Raw genomic sequence first — 18,151 nt, 5'->3', positions numbered from 1 at the left:
TAGGCTGGCTTGCTCCAGTTATCATCGTAGCCAAGATATTAATGCAGAACATTTGGCTGGAGGGGACGGATTGGGATGAACCGGTATCCACAATCACTCTAGATCGGTGGCAAACCTTTATGCAGGAGTACCCCGCCATTAACCGGATTCGTATACCTCGGTGGGTGCACTTCACCCCAACCAACGATATAGAAATTCACGGCTTCTGTGACGCATTCGAAAAAGCCTACGCAGCTACGGTTTACGTGCTAGCTAAGATCAACGATAGGACACGTGGAGGCGACTAGCGACCTCAGCACCGCCGCGTTTCTCGCAGCATTTAGCCGGTTTGTCGCCAGACGAGGATGCCCGAAAAACCTCTATTCCGACAACGGAACGAACTTTGTCGGCGCGTCAAGGGCTCTCCGCTCAGAGGTCAAGGCATTCCTCGTTGATGCGCGCAACCAAACCCTCTCTAAATATGCCCACCAAACCCTGACATGGCATTTCATACCAGCAGCTGCTCCTCATATGGGCGGGCTGTGGGAAGCGGGGGTCAAGAGTTTCTAAACTCATTTCAAAAAGATCGCATCGGATCATAAATTTACTCTCGAGAAGTTTAGCACGCTCCTGTGTAGGATTGAATCCTGTCTCAACTCCCGACCCCTAAGCCCATCTTCAAATGACCCGTCCAACCTGGAGCCACTTACCCCCGGGCACTTCCTAGTCGGGGGCCACCTACTAGCGCCACCCGAGATCGACGTCAGCGAGAATCGCGCATCACTCGTCAATCGATGGGAAAAACTCAAGGCGCTGCATCAAACCTTCTGCAAACGGTGGAAAACGGAGTATCTCACCGAATTGCAGAAGCGCGTTAAGTGGAAGCATCCACAATCAAACCTCAAACAGGGAGACCTAGTCGTCATTAAGGAGGATAATCTGCCCCCCAACGAATGGAGACTAGGTCGGATAGCCACCCTTCATTATGGCCCCGATAACCGAGTTCGAGTCGTCGAACTGGATACGGCAAGGGGACAAACCACCAGACCAATCACGAAATTGGTCCTACTAACACCCTCCAGTGAGGGTGAGGGTGACTTGTAACTCCCACTCGTTATAACCAACCCCCCCAACCCAGCTCTCCTTCACCCCGAACGAGGCCAACAACTCGCTCAACCCAGCTCTCGTTCACCCCGAACGAGGCCAACACAATCCTAACGCAGATCCATTATCTGCCACAGAACACCAAATATCATTACCCAAAATGATTAAAAAACATTGAAATTTAAAAAGCACTTTGCGACTTTTTATGAAAGATTAAAATTTAACCACCAAAGGGCTTCCAAAATGATTCCAAATAGTGAGCGAAAACTGCTTCTCGTTTTTTTTACCACAAAGGTACATAAATTTGACTAGTTCGTTTGGTCACTTGTATGACAACTCATTATTTAGTCCTAAAGATTAATCTAACTGCATTCCTATGTAGGGAAATTCAAAGTTCAATTATCTAAATGCTGAGTCGTTTGGCATTCTGAAACATTATTTTCAGTTCTCGAACTAACAATGTTAACGGATGTACATACAAGTACTAAGTACATTGAGAGTGTGTTACAATTAAACGGGGGGTAGGATACTCTTTCTCCAGTCTCAGACCACATTGTTGACGCAAGGGCCAATGTTCATCGAGTCATTGGCCAACAAAACTAGCAACTCACAAAAACCCCTAATGCAAATAGGGATCTATACAATAGTCATCACGGGTGCAGACAATCCCAAATCTAAAAGGACTCAGCACCACCATGACCAACACACTCTCCCCTCTCATCCACTGTAGCTACCCCTAAATGGTGAGCTATCAGCATTGAAAAGACAATTAAATACAAATTAAATAATATACCGAACATGTTACCTGGTAAGATGTGGTGAGCGATATGATCACTATACATATCAAAAGGGCAGACACTCACCTTCTCTTTAGTGAGCAATCGTATCTAATCATATAACAAGGGCAACGCTGCGAGACGATGTGTGGCTATGTCGAGCTAAAGAATTTAATGACAAGTTTCAACCCGGTGTCGCATGCATATTAACCGGGATGAAAGTCATATCAAATTGAGTTAGCCGTTAGCCAACGTTCTCGCACCGTACCTATAAATTGCCTCTTTCAGCTTTGAAAAATTTTTGTGGGCCAAAATCAAAGAAAATCATTGCTCTGGATTACATGCATAAAGTTTCGTGGTTTGGGAGCCAGACATTTTTCATTTAATACTCACCCTGAGTCTCCCTGTCAGGCTATATGCTTGCTGTAGGGAGAAATCGGTTCTGTCCCCCCTGACAAGAGCCGCACAATCTACAACAGCGCCTTTTCCATTGACGTATTAATCCGCGTTCAACATCCCACCAACATTGTCAACGGTTATGAGCGTTTTTCCGATATATAAACGTGATTAAGTGCTCAAAGGTATCGCTGTCGCGCTTTACGTAGACAGAACCCGTATGCCGAAGCGTCAGCAAACTAGTAAGAAGAAAGGAAAATGTTGTATTCATTATGGTTTTAGCCCATGGATTTTCGCAAAACCTACCTTGTAGAGCGCCTAAATCCTTTTGCTGGTAGGCTGCATTGAAGCAAGCGCCATCACAAAAAAAAAAGCCATAGCCCGATGACAACACTTCAATGCTAAAATCAATTTCTTGTGGGATTCTTGCATTAGCCAAATGTTGTTTGAAGCTCAAATTTTAAATCTTGAGCGAGACCTATATCATGGAACATACGTTGCAGCTTGATTGTATTTTCATAACCACAAGCTTGTTTTAATTTTGAAATCATCATTGCTTCGGCATCATTTGATGTAGATGTATGATATACCAGACGCTTGCCAAGCATTTTGGAATAATTTCTGAAATACATCTTCATCTTCAATATATTTAAAAACTACCATAACTTGATTGAGATTATCTTCCAGTTCTCTATCCTCGGGATTCTTAGAAGATTTCTTCAGTAACAAGTCATCGTATTTTGCAAGCAACTCTGGCGATTTATTGGCACTATTTGCCTCTGTTATTTCGTTCAAATTAATGAATTTCTCACAAGCCTTATCCAATGCTGCCACAAAACCATTATCATTATTAGAGGCCAGCACAACGAGACCAATCACATATGTTTTCAGGAACTCCTTGAGACGATCATATAATTTTTTTGCCCACAAGTTGTGCACCACCTGCCCTAACCACTGAACGCTGAACCGTATTTACACTTGTACAATAATTATAAACATATGTATATGAGTGCATATAACATATGTATATGGGTGCATATAATGTATGTATGTAAAGAGTACACATTAGGTTTATTCATAATACAGTAACATTTGAGAATTTTCACAAATATCGCAAATGCATACACAGTAACTATTGAGTCACACGGTTCAGCTCTGCGAGTGCTTCATTATTTTTCCAAGCTTTGCTGTTTCCATCTTTTTTTTATCATTTATCGTAAAAAAAAAATTGTGCGTTAAATTTTATACCTTACGTACTAATTTTTGATCTTTCTCATACTTTGCATATTGTATATAGTTGTAGTAAGATTGCATACATTTTAAAGTTTAGAATAATGTATGTTTCATATTGACATTGTGTGTGCAATATTGAGCTAAAGTGATCTAACCCATATACTGATATGAAGCACAAACCGGCTCTTGATGTCGCACATGTGGCGAAGATTGGCACGGCCAAACGTTGCAAATGACATGAACGACATAAGAGGCGCCCATCTAATGGATAACAACGTTTATCTGGTTCATCAGTAAGCTGCATGCCGCACTCTTCGCATATATAACAATCAACATGAAAATCTTTATCCATTGAGACTACACGCACCGTTTCATCAGTGCCCTCGACAGGTGTTATGCCTTTGCCACAGCTAGCGCATTTCGGAGCACATTCGATGATAATCGTTTACACAATAAATCTTGTGATCCACATCAACCGTAAAAGGAACACCATCTAAACATTCATTACAATTCCCATTGCTTGGAGAATCATTTCCATTATCAATTGCCCACAGATTGCACATTTTTCTGCTGTTTGTTGAAAACCGGAATACATATAATCTTCCTCGCAATAAACACGCCCATGTACATTATAGAACGCTTTGCCGCGCAGCGCACGTCCACAAGAACAACAAATAAAACAATTGGTATGATATAAATTTCCCATAGCTTGACCAGCACCTTTGCCCTTATCACCGCATGTGTGACATATACCAAAATATTCACCCTGTTCCTCGCTTTGCTCAACAATATGTTTAGTGTGTGCACAACTACTATCTAGATGAACTATCTACATAAGTGCGATCATTAAAAGATTACCCACATTGTCATTAATTCGTAGCTCTGTACCTGAAATGAAATAAAGGAATAAGAAATTAGAAAATTTATAATATTATAAAAATGGAACGATACTCGTATACTTACCCAGCACAAGTTTTCTTGATAGTGAAAATTCATTCAAAATGTCTATATACTCATTTCCATGAATGAACGAATTAAGGTTGCCACTCAATGACATTTGCGTTCGTCGTTTCTTACGCCGTAAACACATTGCGCGCGACCCCATGGGATCACAAGTCGGATCCGTAGGATCCAACCAACTCGAGTGTTAGTACCCGAACAAAAAAAAACTAACGAAATACGAAACACGAAAAATACAGCCTAGTCCATTGAAAACAAACGAGTCAGTTCGTATTTCGATAGGTTTCTTCTGACAAATAAAAATTTTGTTTTTAGTCTGAAATAAAAATTTTGTTTTTAGTCTGAAATTTTGGTACATTAGAACACTATCAAAGTCAACCTTCTTGTGAAGAGAGTGAACCACTCGAGACCAAAATAATTTTCACGTGTTCTTTGTATAGTAATAACTATATATTTTAATAAATCTTTGTTTATTACTTAATTTAAATGTCTTTACATTTTTAATTTTTAAAATAACTATCAATAAAATTTTCATTTTGAAATAATATACAAAATAAAATAATTCAAAAATAATTTACAAAAATAAAGTATATTTAACTCAAGTAGAAAACCCTACATTTACTCCCCCTCCAGTGAAACGAAAAATTTATTTTTTTATTGTTAATTTACAGTGTATATTGGTTACTGTAAGAATTTTTTGTTGTAGTTTGAAAAAAAAATTTGAATTTTGTGTTAATTGCGTTAAAAGTTTATGTTGGTATTGATGTAAGTACCCAATCTTTTGATGATTCGATGTACTTGATAGCTTATTTTTAGGTGTTGTTATTGTTTACTTATTGTATTAATATTTGATTGTGTTATTGCTATGTTGTTTGCCAAATAATGTTATTTATCACGATGTGATTGAAGAACCTAGAATGAGGTTGAATAATAGTAGATGGCAACTTTGTGTGCACAATTACTCAAAAATTAAAAACTTGTATTATGCAGAATATATGTTCAATATATAATTGTACTCTGCATAATGTAGGTCCAAGTTATTGATAAGGAATAAAAAGTTGATTCCTTTATTAGTTTGCGAGTGATGTGACATTGTTATTGATTCGTGTCATGTTAATGGTTATATTCTTGAGTTTTGTTGTTAAAATTTAACTTAAGAAATCTTTAGAGATTTTTTAAAATTGTGGAAATATGTTTGACCTCTAAAGTTTAAAGTTATTTCTTTGCTCTGAAGTGGTTTGGGGTTATTGTTTTATTTTAAATTTGTATGTCCTATTTTTTTTGAATTTCTTATATGTATAAACTACAGATATTAAAAACTGGAGAAGGCGTGTACAAAATTAAAATATACTTAATGCTATTATAATTGAGAACAATTTAATAAGTAAACTATTTTTATTTTTATACTTGTATGAAGATTTCACGAAAGATTTAGGAATTTTATAGGATTTATAGTATTTTTTTTGTTTTACAATTAAATTTATTTTTAATTTTTATCAAATAGATCTTGTTTTTGTAAAGAAATAAATTGTTTAACGCTTGTTAAGTTATAAATAGCAAGCAAATAAATTTTGTTGGCTGCAATCCAATAGCTTGTGTGATGGGATCTGAGACCTTGTTCAGCGCCGCTCCCAGAATGCCAATATTATGGCAAGCCTCGGTGCGTAGCAACATCTTTTCTAAAACAATTTTGTTATGATTTCACATAAATATTATTTGCAATAGAAAAATTCTCAATCTGGTTGAAGGCAACTGTTTTCGGATCTTAGTGGTTAATGATATAAAGTTGGAGGTTGAAGATTTGAGTTTGATATTTCAGATTTGGTAGAGGATCGTTGGTAGGATCGCCAATATATATAGTAATAACTATATATTTTAATAAATCTTTGTTTATTACTTAATTTAAATGTATTTACATTTTTAATTTTTAAAATAACTATCAATAAAATTTTCATTTTGAAATAATATACAAAATAAAATAATTCAAAAATAATTTACAAAAATAAAGTATATTTAACTCAAGTAGAAAACCCTACACTTTGCATCGTTTTTACTGATTCAAGATGTTAATGCAAAATAAAAGGTAAAACTTAAACAAAAACAGGTCTAACTCACGAACTTTGGGGGAATAGTGCCATCGCCTTCATGAGAGCAATTGTTTTGGGGTTTTAAAGTTTCGTCAGTCCTTTTAGCTTGGAATCCAAGCAAGAACAAAGTAGTGTTATACATGCTTTAGACACTACAAACAAGGGAGAAATTAAAAGTTTAGAGAATACTATAAAATTTATGTCGCGGCAGACCTCAGACGCGAGCTTTCCCTAAATACTTTCATGACATGACCATTATGTAGCATTACACTGCAATGGGCAGCACCGCACAACTGCCTCATTCCAGTGAGTGGAAGAGTTATCAGCTGACAGCTCTACAAGTTACCACACTCGATAGTGTAGGCTATCCTTGCCAGGGTTGTGTTGAAATCAACAAACACACCACAATTTGTGATTCTCACACAACATGGCCCAAATCAACACAAAGAGTGTTCCCAGACGGCGAATAAAGGCCTCTTTACATCTGTCATACATTTTGTCTGCACGACGGCATTTGACTAGTCATTTTACAGTCATTCATAGGTTATATTCATAGTCACATTTGCATGGGCGTGGGTAAGTTTTGTGACCAACTTTTGTAGGGCAATTACAAGTAGCCGTGACAACACACGAGTTTACCGTGATATACCGTATATTGTCGCGTGCCTGCCTTAGGCAAACACCAAAAAATATAGATTGCCGTGACAACACACGAGTTTACCGTGATATACCGTATATTGTCGCGTATGCCTGCCTTAGGCAAACACCAAAAAATATAGTTTGCCCTAAGTCTATATTTAATAATTCTTAATCTTACTATTGGTGGCTTTCAGTATCAGCAATTTCATTCTGATGAAACTATTTTCAAAACGAAAGGTCATTTTAGGCGTATGTCAATCAAAGTTTACTAAACCTAACAGTGGGTTCAACCACTACACGTCACTACCTCGGCAGAATAACCTAACCAGATTATTCATCCCAAATGAACCCTTATCCCGAGTACGCCAACCAATAGGTCAGCCAGAATCGACCCCGGGTCTCCGGCAATTAGCCACCCAACCAACCTATGCAGCGATATTACTAAACGCTACCATTTCGAGACATGCCTGGATTTGCATTCAAACGCTCCAAAACCGAGGCACGCCCAAATGCGTTCACCATCGCTTGCCGTCTGTGCACCAAACCGCACGGAGTGCGATTGTGCCCAATTTACCGTGGTATGTCGACTGAGGAGCGACTACGTGCAATACTCATCCACCGCTATTGTCCCAACTGCCTATCCCCGTTCCACCGCCTGGAAATCTGCCCCAGCCAAGACCGATGCCGACGTTGCAGTGAACCACATCACACGGCGATGCGAGCTCGGACGGGGTCCTCTCCATCCATGTCACGGAGCAAACTAAATCATGGGCCCAGCAAGTCGAGGAAGAAGAGAGGCTGGCCAATGCAGCAGAGGTAGCCCAATCGGGCAGCTTAGAAACGCCGCGACTCCGGCCCCCATTACGTCATGAGAGACCCGAGAACCGCTCGCCTATGCACGGCGCTTTCGCGCGTTTACAAATCGGGGATGGCGCGGAGACACGTCCTTTCTGCCCATCGCACCGCCTTACTGGTAACCACCGTGACGACGCGGAACCGCGTCCGTCCCGCTCGTCACGACAGTTCACTGGTAGGGCGGCCCCTAATAAGATGCGCAACAACCATCGAGCTCTCGTGAGGCAACAACAAACCCCCACTGGCTTCAGGAGTGGTAGACTCCGGGACAATTCAGCGGCACCGACTATAACTCGAGCATTGATCTCCATCGCGCCGACAGCCATAGTCCGAATTGAGGCAGGAGGCCGTTTACACCTGGTCCGTGCCCTGTTAGATGCCTGCGCTCTCACCAGCATTATCGATGCCAATCTGTGCAAGGATCTACACCTGGAGCGTAACAATACCGCACGTCTTTCGAGGTGCACCGTCGTTCTTCGAGGGAAGTATGGGGTAGCGGGAAAGGTCGGGAAGTGCGGACCTTTTTCGTTTTTAAATCTTTCTTTCTAATTTGGAACGTTCAAGAGCCAGCAGCTAGCCCCAGGTGAGTTTACTAATTATTTCGAGTGTATACCTTAAACTTTAAATTGTGAACTGCCAAGGGAATTTATTTTGTATAATTTAACTCCTTGCCATTGTCACGTAATTTTTAATTTTCAACTTGCGATTTGCAAGTAATCCCTTGCATAAATTTGAACGTGTTAAGTGCATTTGTAGTTCGATTAATTTCTTTGCAATTGCTACGTCCTTTATACATTTTCAATAAACTTATATTTTGTAAACAAACTTGTGGTTACGATTTACTAATTCGGTATTTATTTTCTTTCATTTGCAACGCACACGCCCGACTTCCCCGGGTTCACACTGCCCCGCAAAACACATTACAATTATGCATGCTAAAATATGACATGCCTGGACATGTCGAGGCACCAATCAAAGGAGCAACAAAGTGATATATTGGAAAAATGATCTGCCACAGCAATGTCCTCCAATATCCAAGAGTATCAGAAAATTGTTGATGCTGAATGGCGTATTCTGTAGAATAAACTAGCAAAGTAAGGCGCCAATGTTGTGTTTTCTAAATTACCAATTGGTGATGTTGCTACACAGTATTTTGCAGATCGTGATATGTTCTGTGCTGTTCATGTACCAGAAGAAGATTGGAAACGTAGAATGAAAGCTTGTGGTGGTGCTGTTATGACTACAGCTAATGATATTAATTCAAGTGTTTTGGGTCAATGTGATTACTTTGAAGAACGTCAGGTTGGTGGTGAACGTTTCAACATTTTCCAAGGTTTGACATTGATTTCATTTTTATAGTTTATAATTATTTAAAGGTTGCGTTAATGCTAGAACAAGTACATTGATTTTACGTGGCAGTGTTGAACAATTTTTGGAAGAAACTGAGCTTCGTTACATGATGCTATAATGCTTGTGCGGCGTACAATTAAACATGATTCTGTTGTTGCTGGTAAGTTAAAATACAAATTGAAAAAGAAATTCTAATCTTAGGGTCTCATTCTCTATTACGAAACGAACTTTCGATGCGGATCAGAGACGAATCGCTAGTGTATTTGCACTATGTTAAACAATGGCAACTTATCACTTGAAAATTACTTTTGCCTTCCTGTTAGTCAGAAAGGTAAAGACCGAACGAAAATGATAGAGAATACCACAGCTAGACGAAATCGTTTGGAGGCGAATCGTTCGTCTGAGCTATCGTTCGCAATACAGAATGAAGCCTTTAAATTGTTAAGTAATATAATGAAAAGATTGTGTCCAAGATTGTGCCTGAAGGTTTAATGTGGCCACATAAATCGTTCCCGAGATGGTCGGGCTGGCACTTTAATGGTGCTGTGTTACCGGAGCTTACCGGATCTGTATCCGGCTAAAGGACCATCACATCGATAACACTCCCCAAAGCCTTCGGGGGGCAACCTTATCGCTACAAAAACAACAACAACATTGTGTCCAAATCCTGAAAAAAAAACTATAAAATTTGTGTCAGTGAAATGATAATTATTGCTTTTGGTTGCTAGTTTTGAGGCATCGTCATTGAGTTCCTTCTGATAGTATATGCCGGTTCTTTTGCATTCTTTTACATGCATAAAGTGCCGTTGAAGCCTTCCTCACCCTCTCCTCCACGTTGAGCTTCCATGACAGCTTACTGTCTAGGATCATTCCTAGATATTTTGTGCAAGGTTTCTCCCGTAGGGTCGACCCTCCTAACTTAGGCCTGGTCCAATTAGGGACCTTGTAGCTCTTTGTAAACAAGACCACATGCAACGTCATCTGCGTAAACCGTAAGTTTTTCTGGTCCCTCGTAGAATCCCCTAAGCAGTTGGTTAATGACCAGCGTCCACAGCAGAGGTGATAGCACCCCTCCCTGCGGAGTGCCCCTGTCCACTAATTTCGTCGCCGCGTACAATCCCCATTGCGATGTAGTCGATCCATCTGGGTAAGGCTGGATGTACTTTAACATAATTAAGACCATCAATAATCGCCCATTTAGAAAGCCCCGGCAATGCTTAAGAAGACTTCTAGAGCATATTCCTTATATTCCAAGGCTTTTTCTATGCTAATTACCACCCTATGCAATGCGGTGTCTCTTGACTTGCCTTTGGTGTAAGCCTGTTGTGTTGTGGAGAGCAGCTTTTCATCCACGTTGGATTTTATGTACACATCTATCAGCCTCTCAAAGGGTTTGAGCAGAAATGATGTTAAGCTATTGGGTATATAATCTCTGGGATACACGTGACCTATCTTCCCCGCCTTTGGTAGGAAAGCTGCACGAGCAGTTCTCCAAGAGTGCGGTACATGATTCAGTTTATGCACCCATCGAATATTATTTTAAGCCATCCCACGACCGCCCTACTTGAAACTTGTCGCATGGCCGGACATGTACCATCTGAGCCCGGCGATTTCACCACCACTACGAGGTCCTCATTAGTGTAATTAGGCAGCATATATGAATGCAACTGTTTCCTTACCATTACTACAGCTCGCACCCGTCCTTCCGTTTGCGCATAGGAAACGCCAAATCCGCGCGCGCTAAGTCCAGAAACCTTTCCCCCCGATGGAAGCTCCGGCTCCTGGATCAGCGCGTTAGGAGGAGGAGTTCGCTCGACGCCACTTTACTATTTTGGAGGTTTATCTGTAGGACTCGCAGTACCAATGGGCTGCTTGTCCCCCTCCAGCACCTTCATCGTGACGTCGTCGTCTTCCCCTAGCCCTTTTGGTTTAGAGTGTTCGAAGCCCCCTTCAGCCTCTTGTACCTGTTGTGCCGGGTGTTCCTCTGTGCGACTCACAGCACCATCTGGCTGTTGGTGGCCTTCTAACACATTCGGGGTGACGTGGGCTACCTCCACCTGTATTTTTTCCCTTAGGCTTTTGAGGTCCTTTTCGACTTCGCCCACGTCCAGCGTGTTAGGACTTTAATACCAGCGACTTCTTTTCCTGAGTCGCATATGCATTTTGCCTGTACCTAAGGACATTTTTCCAAGCTGCGCGTACAATATATCCTCCGCCTGCTTGTTTATTTCGAAGATGTATAACTGACCTTCCTCCGTAGGCCGAGATACAGTAAGTACCTTCCAATCCTGTGTCGGTATGTTCGGATTCTGATTCTGCAAAAGTCGCAGTGTATCCTCCGACTTCGTCACGCATGGTATCCATACCTTAACTTTTGGTACCTTGGGGATTTGCGCTTTATCCACCATCTCAAAACGCGCGTTCGTGCTCTGCCTTTGGAGGTTTGGAACCACTTCCTCCAGCCACCGCAAGCTCGCGATGTTGTCGCACGCTATCATCTTCATACCATTATACCATCCCCCGAATCAAAGGTTGGAAGGAGCTTACTTGGTTATTCCCGCATCATCTTAAGCATTAAGCTAATAAGCTCCTTTCTACAGATCTCCAACTTTAACTAGTCATCTATTCGAAAGGACTGCTACGATCAACAAGCGCCACAGTCAGTGACTGCTTTGCCACATCCCTCATCTTCTCGGGAAAAGCCGGCGTCTTAGTGTTATTTCCTTTTGGCACCTCCGAGAAAGCCGGAGTCTTAGCTCCCTTTAGCACCTCCGAGAAAGTCGGAGTCTTAGCGTTATCTTCCTTTGGCTTATCTCCTACTTCCATAGTTGGAACTTCCCTCTGACTCGCAGCCTTCGAGGTAGTTGCTACCTCGCTATTGGGGCCCATCTGTCTTACAGCTTTGTGCCTACTTGTCTTGTCTATGGGACTGCCCTGTGTCGCGGCTCTGGGACTGGGCCCTTTCTGCCTCTTGAAAGCAGGCTTGTCGCCTTCCGCCGAACGTTGCCTTTTCATTCTGCCATTCGACGCTTCTTCCTCCTCATACCGGTTGCAGAACCGAGGGTTTCTCGCAGCAAACCTTTTGAACTGCCTTCGACCTACTTCTACCGCCTCATGAGCCCATGCCAAGCGCTCGATCTCCTCTTCTTTTGGGTCCACCACTGCTCCCAAGCGTTGTACAATAATACAATAAGGGATGTGATACGATTGCTGTCGGAATTAGATTTGAAACCAATCAATACTCCTGCTGAGGATTGCAGAATTATTGCTTGAATAATTAGATTTAGAACAATAATAAGTCTGACTTAATTACAAGTCGTACATTTTTAAGTTCATCAATTACGACAGCAATCGGATTCCATGACACCTTTGAATATTCTTGATCTGAAAAAAGAGTAAACCTAATCTGAATTTCTACTAAGCTTTAAGTTGTAGATTATTCAAATAATTGGAGTTTTTTCTAAGGCTTAAAATTATTTTCTGCTCGGTTAGAAATGATTTCAATTGGAAAATAAAAACCAATTAAGAGAGTTTATGTTATTATTAAAGTAATTACTTTTCTTTATATCAATTGTGTTAATTTAAGTTGCAATATCATGTACATATATAATAAGGGACGTGATACGATTGCTATCGGAATTAGATTTGAAACCAATCAATACTCCTGCTAAGGGTTGCAGAATTATTGCTTGAATAATTAGATTTAGAACAATAATAAGTCTGACTCAATTACAATTCGTACATTTTTAAGTTCATCAATTACGACAGCAATCGGATTCCACGACACCTTTGAATATTCTTGATCTGAAAAAAGAGTAAACCTTATCTGAATTTCTACTAAGCTTTAAGTTGTAGATTATTTAAATAATTGGAGTTTTTTCTGAAGCTTAAAATTATTTTCTGTTCGCTTGGAAAAGATTTCAATTGGAAAATAAAAACCAATAAGGCGAGTTTATTTATTATTAAAATTCTTACTTTTCTTTTTTATCAACTGTATTAATTTAAGTTACAATTTCATGTACATATCTAATAAGGTATGTCGTGATACGATTGCTGTTGGAATTAGATTTGAAACCAATCAATACTCCTGCTAGGGTTTCAGAATTATTGCCTGAATGATTAGATTTAGAACAATAATAAGTCTGACTCAATTACTAGTCCTACATTTTTTAATTCATATTTTACTTTATTACTTTCAAATTCAATTACGGCAGCAATCCGATTCCACGACACCTTTGAATATTATTCTTGATTTGAAAACAAGTGTAAATCTAATCTGAATTTCTACTTAGCTTTAAGTTGTAGACTTAAATTGATTCACATAATCAAATTTTGTATTCGAAACCATGTAAACAACTCAAATTATACATGAATATAACACACTTCTGAATTGTCCAAATGTAAAGTTAGCTGCAGCAGCAATATAGCTCAAAGCAATTAATATATTTTTATGTTATTATTAAAGTACTTACTTCCTTTTTATATTAAATGTATTAATTTAAGTTGCAATTTCATGAATATATGAGGCTCCAAGATGCAAAACCAGATGAATCCATGATATGTAAAACTTAGAAAAGCACAAAAAGCCGAAATTTTGTAAATTGTTATGAATTTTCAACACGGGTTTTTAGAATGTTGCTAGGCGATGCAATATTGTCGTTAAATATTATTTTAAAATTTTTAAATATCTGGTTTTGCATCTAGGCGCCTCATATATTCTTTATTTGGCAAAAATTGACAAATCTAATGATATGTTTTAAATAAATGTTTATATTATATGTTATGTTTGGTTATTATAATTAAAAATAAATATTGAAAATAAAATTTTTTTGGTTCATATTTTATTCTCGTGGCTGCTACAGGTAAAGTAAATCGGCAGGTAAAATTCAAGTTATATGGCGGTTATGTAGAGGAAAAACCGAAAGTTTGACCGCCTTTTGACGCGCATTGTGACGTGTGTGAGCAGAGCAGTGTTATGCTCACATCCTATAAGTGGGAGCGAAATGCACGATCACATTAATAGGAACGATACGGAAAATTTCGTCACAAAAGTTCATCACGCTCATGCAAACGTGACTATGAATATAACCGCTGCAGAAAGTCACAATGACCGTAAATTGACTAGTCAAATGACGTGGAGCGTTTTTGCAGGATAGTTACCTCCGCCTTGTAGGGTAGTTGACACATTTGGTATTGTACACAATGCTCTTTATTTCGAGAGAGCGCTGTCAAAATGCACATTTTTATAACATTTGTCATTGATTCCACTCCAAACAAAAATTAATAGATCTGAACATGGGAAATGATTGCCGAAAAATATTAATTTCTTTAAACCATGGTACAATTACCAGGTAAAAGCATCAGAGTTGCATTTACAAGTTTTTTCATTCGAAGTTGTTATAAAATGTCAAACTTTGTTTATGTTTACATTTTTTGTTTATTTACTTTTATTGTGAAAATTTATTACTACGTAGTTTTTTAAATGTTTTGCAAATTTTTGTAAAAAAAAGGAATATTCTTATGCTTTCTGTGTAATAAAAAATTGGAAAGTGTTATTTGTGCAACGTTAGAAGCGAGAAAGCGGGTGTGAAGCTTTTCACAGTCCCGCAAGAGGTAATTTTTTACTTTAGCTCACAACTTCTAAAATATCGGGAGAGGTGTCAAAACACGCGCTTTGGACCCAGGACCACGAACCGAAAACGGAAATTGAAAATTTTATTCCTTTCCAGTTATATTAAACAAACAAAATTGAATATTTTCATGTGGTTGTATAATTTTGAAGGTTTGCGTACCCACAAAAAAAAAACTGGGTTAACGTGTTTTGCGCGGATATAGATTTGGTCTCCCAGGTAATTTCTTATAAGCGCGACCGAAGGCCGTCAATGCAGAAAGGTGTTCTGGGCAAAAATACTATGTATTCGCGGTTTCGGCGCGCTCCGGGCCATTTTTCAGTTTTTCGGGAATATTTTTTGACAGAAATAAAATTTTTAAGTTTCGCTTTCGGATTCGTCGTCCTGAGTCCAAAACGCATCTTTTGACACCTCTCCCGATATTTCTGGACGAGTTTTTGCAGTTGTGAGCTAAAGTAACGAATTACCCCGCAAGATCAAGGAAGAGAAAAAAATTGGAAAAAACCTTGTGGCGTTCGGCTTCCCCAAAATGGCTTAATTTGCTCCATTTTGAGGCCTGCGCCCTTATAGTCTGGGTTAGTTTACAAAGAATACCATTAGTTTACAAAGCAAAAATATGCTATACAAATATACGAAAAACGGTCCTTATCAGGGCCACCACTAGTCAACAAAGAGAAAAAAATTGATAAACAATTACTTACTTATTTGGCGCTTAACCGTCTAAACGGTTATGGCCGTCCAACAAGGCGCGCCAGTCGCTCCTTCGCTCCGCCAACCGGCGCCAATTGGTCACACCAAGGGAGTTTATATCGTTTTCCACCTGGTCCTTCCAACGGAGTGGGGTCCGCCCTCTACCTCTGCTTCCATAGGCGGGTTCCGACTTTCTTGGCCTGAGCATCATCTTTCATTCGCATAACATGGCCTAGCCAGCGCAGCCGCTGCGTTTTAATTCGCTGGACTATGTTGATGTTGAAAATTTAACAATAAATTACTTTCAAATTAACTACACAATTCAGTACGGTAAGCTCGTATACCTTATTGATCTATGTGCCAAATCCTCATCAGTTCCAATCGCACATAGTACCTACAAAGGTTCCAATGATGCTGAAGTACATGCTGAGACACTAGACAATGCCACATCCTTTAAGGCCATCAGTAATGATAAATTTAATAAACCACTATACGTTTGCTCTGGATCATCATTACATGTACCATGTGATAATCTTGAAGTGATGTGATCATATAAACATTTCGAAAGAAAATTTATATATTTCTTATCATATTCCATTTCTTTGAGGGCAACATCACATGCAGCACCAAATCCAATAACAATAGTCGAAGGCGGAAAAGAAAAACTTTAGCTCGTTCAAAAGACATTCCCAAAAAAACGAAAAATGACCCCGGAGTGCTTCGAAACCGGGGTGTGATCCATATTATTTTTGCGCATAACACCTTTCTGAATTGGCGGCCTTCGGCCGCGCTTGTAAATACTTACCCTGGGTGGGTCCAACACCGATTTGGAGACCAAAACTATATCCCCGCAAAACACTTATGTTCACAATTTTTTTTTGTGGGTAACACATCATCAAATTTGCAATAACCACATGAAAATTTTCAATTGAAAATTTTTAATTTCTTTTGAAAGAATCTCTTGACAGACACAAAATATTTAACCACCGCCTTCGGATTATTGTTGCCGAGGTCAATACGCGTCTTTTAACACCTCTCTCGATATTTTTGGACGCGTATTATCAATGTGATGCTGTCGTATAGAATTAAAAGAGTTGATGTGCTGCAAACGTTGAAGAAATGATTCAGCTGCTATATGGAAATAAATAATACAGTAAATTAAATAAATATCATTTAGAAATTAGCCAATTACCTTTCTTTTCTGTTAAAAATGCGTTTTTCCTCCATCTTCATCAGCATACCAACTTTTTTCTTTTTTTTGTTTTGGCTTTGTTGACGAAAATTATATGTGACATTTTTCCTCTTCCATCACTTTTGACAGACAAATTGAAAGACCGATTGACAGTTTATGTTCCATCGGCAACAACAAAATACACAGGAGGGTTGCATTTTCACTTATGCTTCTACCTGGTAATTGTACCATGCTTTAAACGTATTTTAGAATAATACGACTAGTAAGAGTTAAATATAAACAAGTCAAGGTAAAATTTACATTTTAATTAAATTAGTTAGTCAAATATTTTAACGCATTAAACTGACTGAGTGAATACCAAAGCTTCTTTTGAAATTTGAGAAAATCGGACCTAGGACATAATAGTTAACATCATGCAGTGGATAGGGCTTATCTTACATGTCTGACGTTCCAGGTTTTGACTGTTTGATCGGGTCTTAATATTTACAAAAACTGGTTTTAGTGATAACTTTTGAATGTGAAATAATATTGTCACGGATATTAGCATCACTAAATTATCCCATCACTAAGGCGATGCTAAGGTCATGCCAAGCAGTATTTACGTTAATAATTAAATCAAGTATACACATATATAAGGCAGCCCAGAGAGATGTCACACACAGATACATTTACTTATATGCCTATGTGCGCAAACTACAAACATTCACACCAATAATTCAATCTTTATGTATCTACATAAACGAATAAATAATTGCGTCTACACATATGTACGTATACGAGCAGCGGAGCGGCAATGCACAAACACGTGCATATATCTTATCTGAGTTGTCACAAGAGAGAGCAATAATTTATGCACGTAGTTGTGGCTGGCGATTTTGTAGCCGAAACAACTAGTAAGTTCTGTAAATCGAAGAGCCTAGAAGTATGCAGCGTAAACTATAAAAGCGGGGCAAGCGAGTAAGAAGTAATTCAGTTTGATTTGAGTTGTCAAGCAGTTCGATTAGGACGATATCTAGCGAGCAATAGCAGTATTATTTTGAAAGTCAGTTTCATTTAAGATATCAGTTTGGTTATTAAGCCAGCTAATTGCAAAGTATAAGTGTTATTGTGAAGTACTTTAATAAAGGCCATTTTTCCATTATTCAATATTGGAGTTATTTATTCAACAGTTTAGTGATACGAACTTAGCAAAAAGGCAAATAAGAGGATTTGCAAGTAAATTCGTTACAATATTTACTTTCCGCTTTCACCGCCGTCGAA

At 39.0% G+C, this 18,151-nt stretch overlaps 1 protein-coding gene, 1 long non-coding RNA gene and 1 pseudogene across 5 annotated transcripts; 1 reads left to right on the top strand and 2 right to left on the bottom strand.

Moving 5' to 3' along the window:
* Positions 1-3,185: 3,185 nt before the first annotated feature.
* Positions 3,186-4,460, bottom strand: LOC137236745 (LIM domain-containing protein jub-like; annotated as a pseudogene).
* Positions 4,461-8,483: 4,023 nt separating this feature from the next.
* Positions 8,484-10,142, top strand: LOC137236749 (T-complex protein 1 subunit eta-like). Of its 3 annotated transcripts, XM_067759730.1 has the most exons (3): positions 8,507-9,362; positions 9,406-9,539; positions 9,624-10,142. In XM_067759730.1, the coding sequence occupies exons 1-2, from the start codon at positions 9,197-9,199 to the stop codon at positions 9,495-9,497; spliced, it is 258 nt and encodes an 85-aa protein (XP_067615831.1). In that variant the 5' UTR covers positions 8,507-9,196; the 3' UTR covers positions 9,498-9,539; positions 9,624-10,142. The 3 variants fall into 3 exon arrangements, 1 of the variants encoding a protein (XP_067615831.1); XR_010948613.1 differs by having other exon boundaries at positions 8,484-9,331; positions 9,406-10,142; XR_010948612.1 differs by having other exon boundaries at positions 8,484-9,362; positions 9,422-10,142.
* Positions 10,143-13,751: 3,609 nt separating this feature from the next.
* Positions 13,752-16,999, bottom strand: LOC137236754 (uncharacterized). 2 transcript variants are annotated; one of them, XR_010948619.1, is made up of 3 exons: positions 16,892-16,999; positions 16,044-16,830; positions 13,752-15,967 (listed from the first exon to the last, which is right to left on the bottom strand). It is a non-coding gene; the product is annotated as an uncharacterized lncRNA (long non-coding RNA). The 2 variants fall into 2 exon arrangements; XR_010948620.1 differs by having other exon boundaries at positions 16,044-16,827.
* Positions 17,000-18,151: the final 1,152 nt, after the last annotated feature.

This window comes from Eurosta solidaginis, chromosome 1 (assembly GCF_040869045.1).
Source record: "Eurosta solidaginis isolate ZX-2024a chromosome 1, ASM4086904v1, whole genome shotgun sequence".
NCBI lineage: Eukaryota > Metazoa > Arthropoda > Insecta > Diptera > Tephritidae > Eurosta > Eurosta solidaginis.
This window is presented reverse-complemented; position numbering and strand designations above follow the sequence as displayed.

What these genes read in the sequence shown, in the direction of transcription:
- LOC137236749 (XM_067759730.1), top strand. Translation starts at nt 9,197, where the DNA reads ATGTTCTGTGCTGTTCATGTACCAGAAGAAGATTGGAAACGTAGAATG. An exon ending in ACGTTTCAACATTTTCCAAG is followed by an intron (nt 9,363 to 9,405) that starts GTTTGACATTGA and finishes AATTATTTAAAG; the next exon opens with GTTGCGTTAATGCTAGAACA.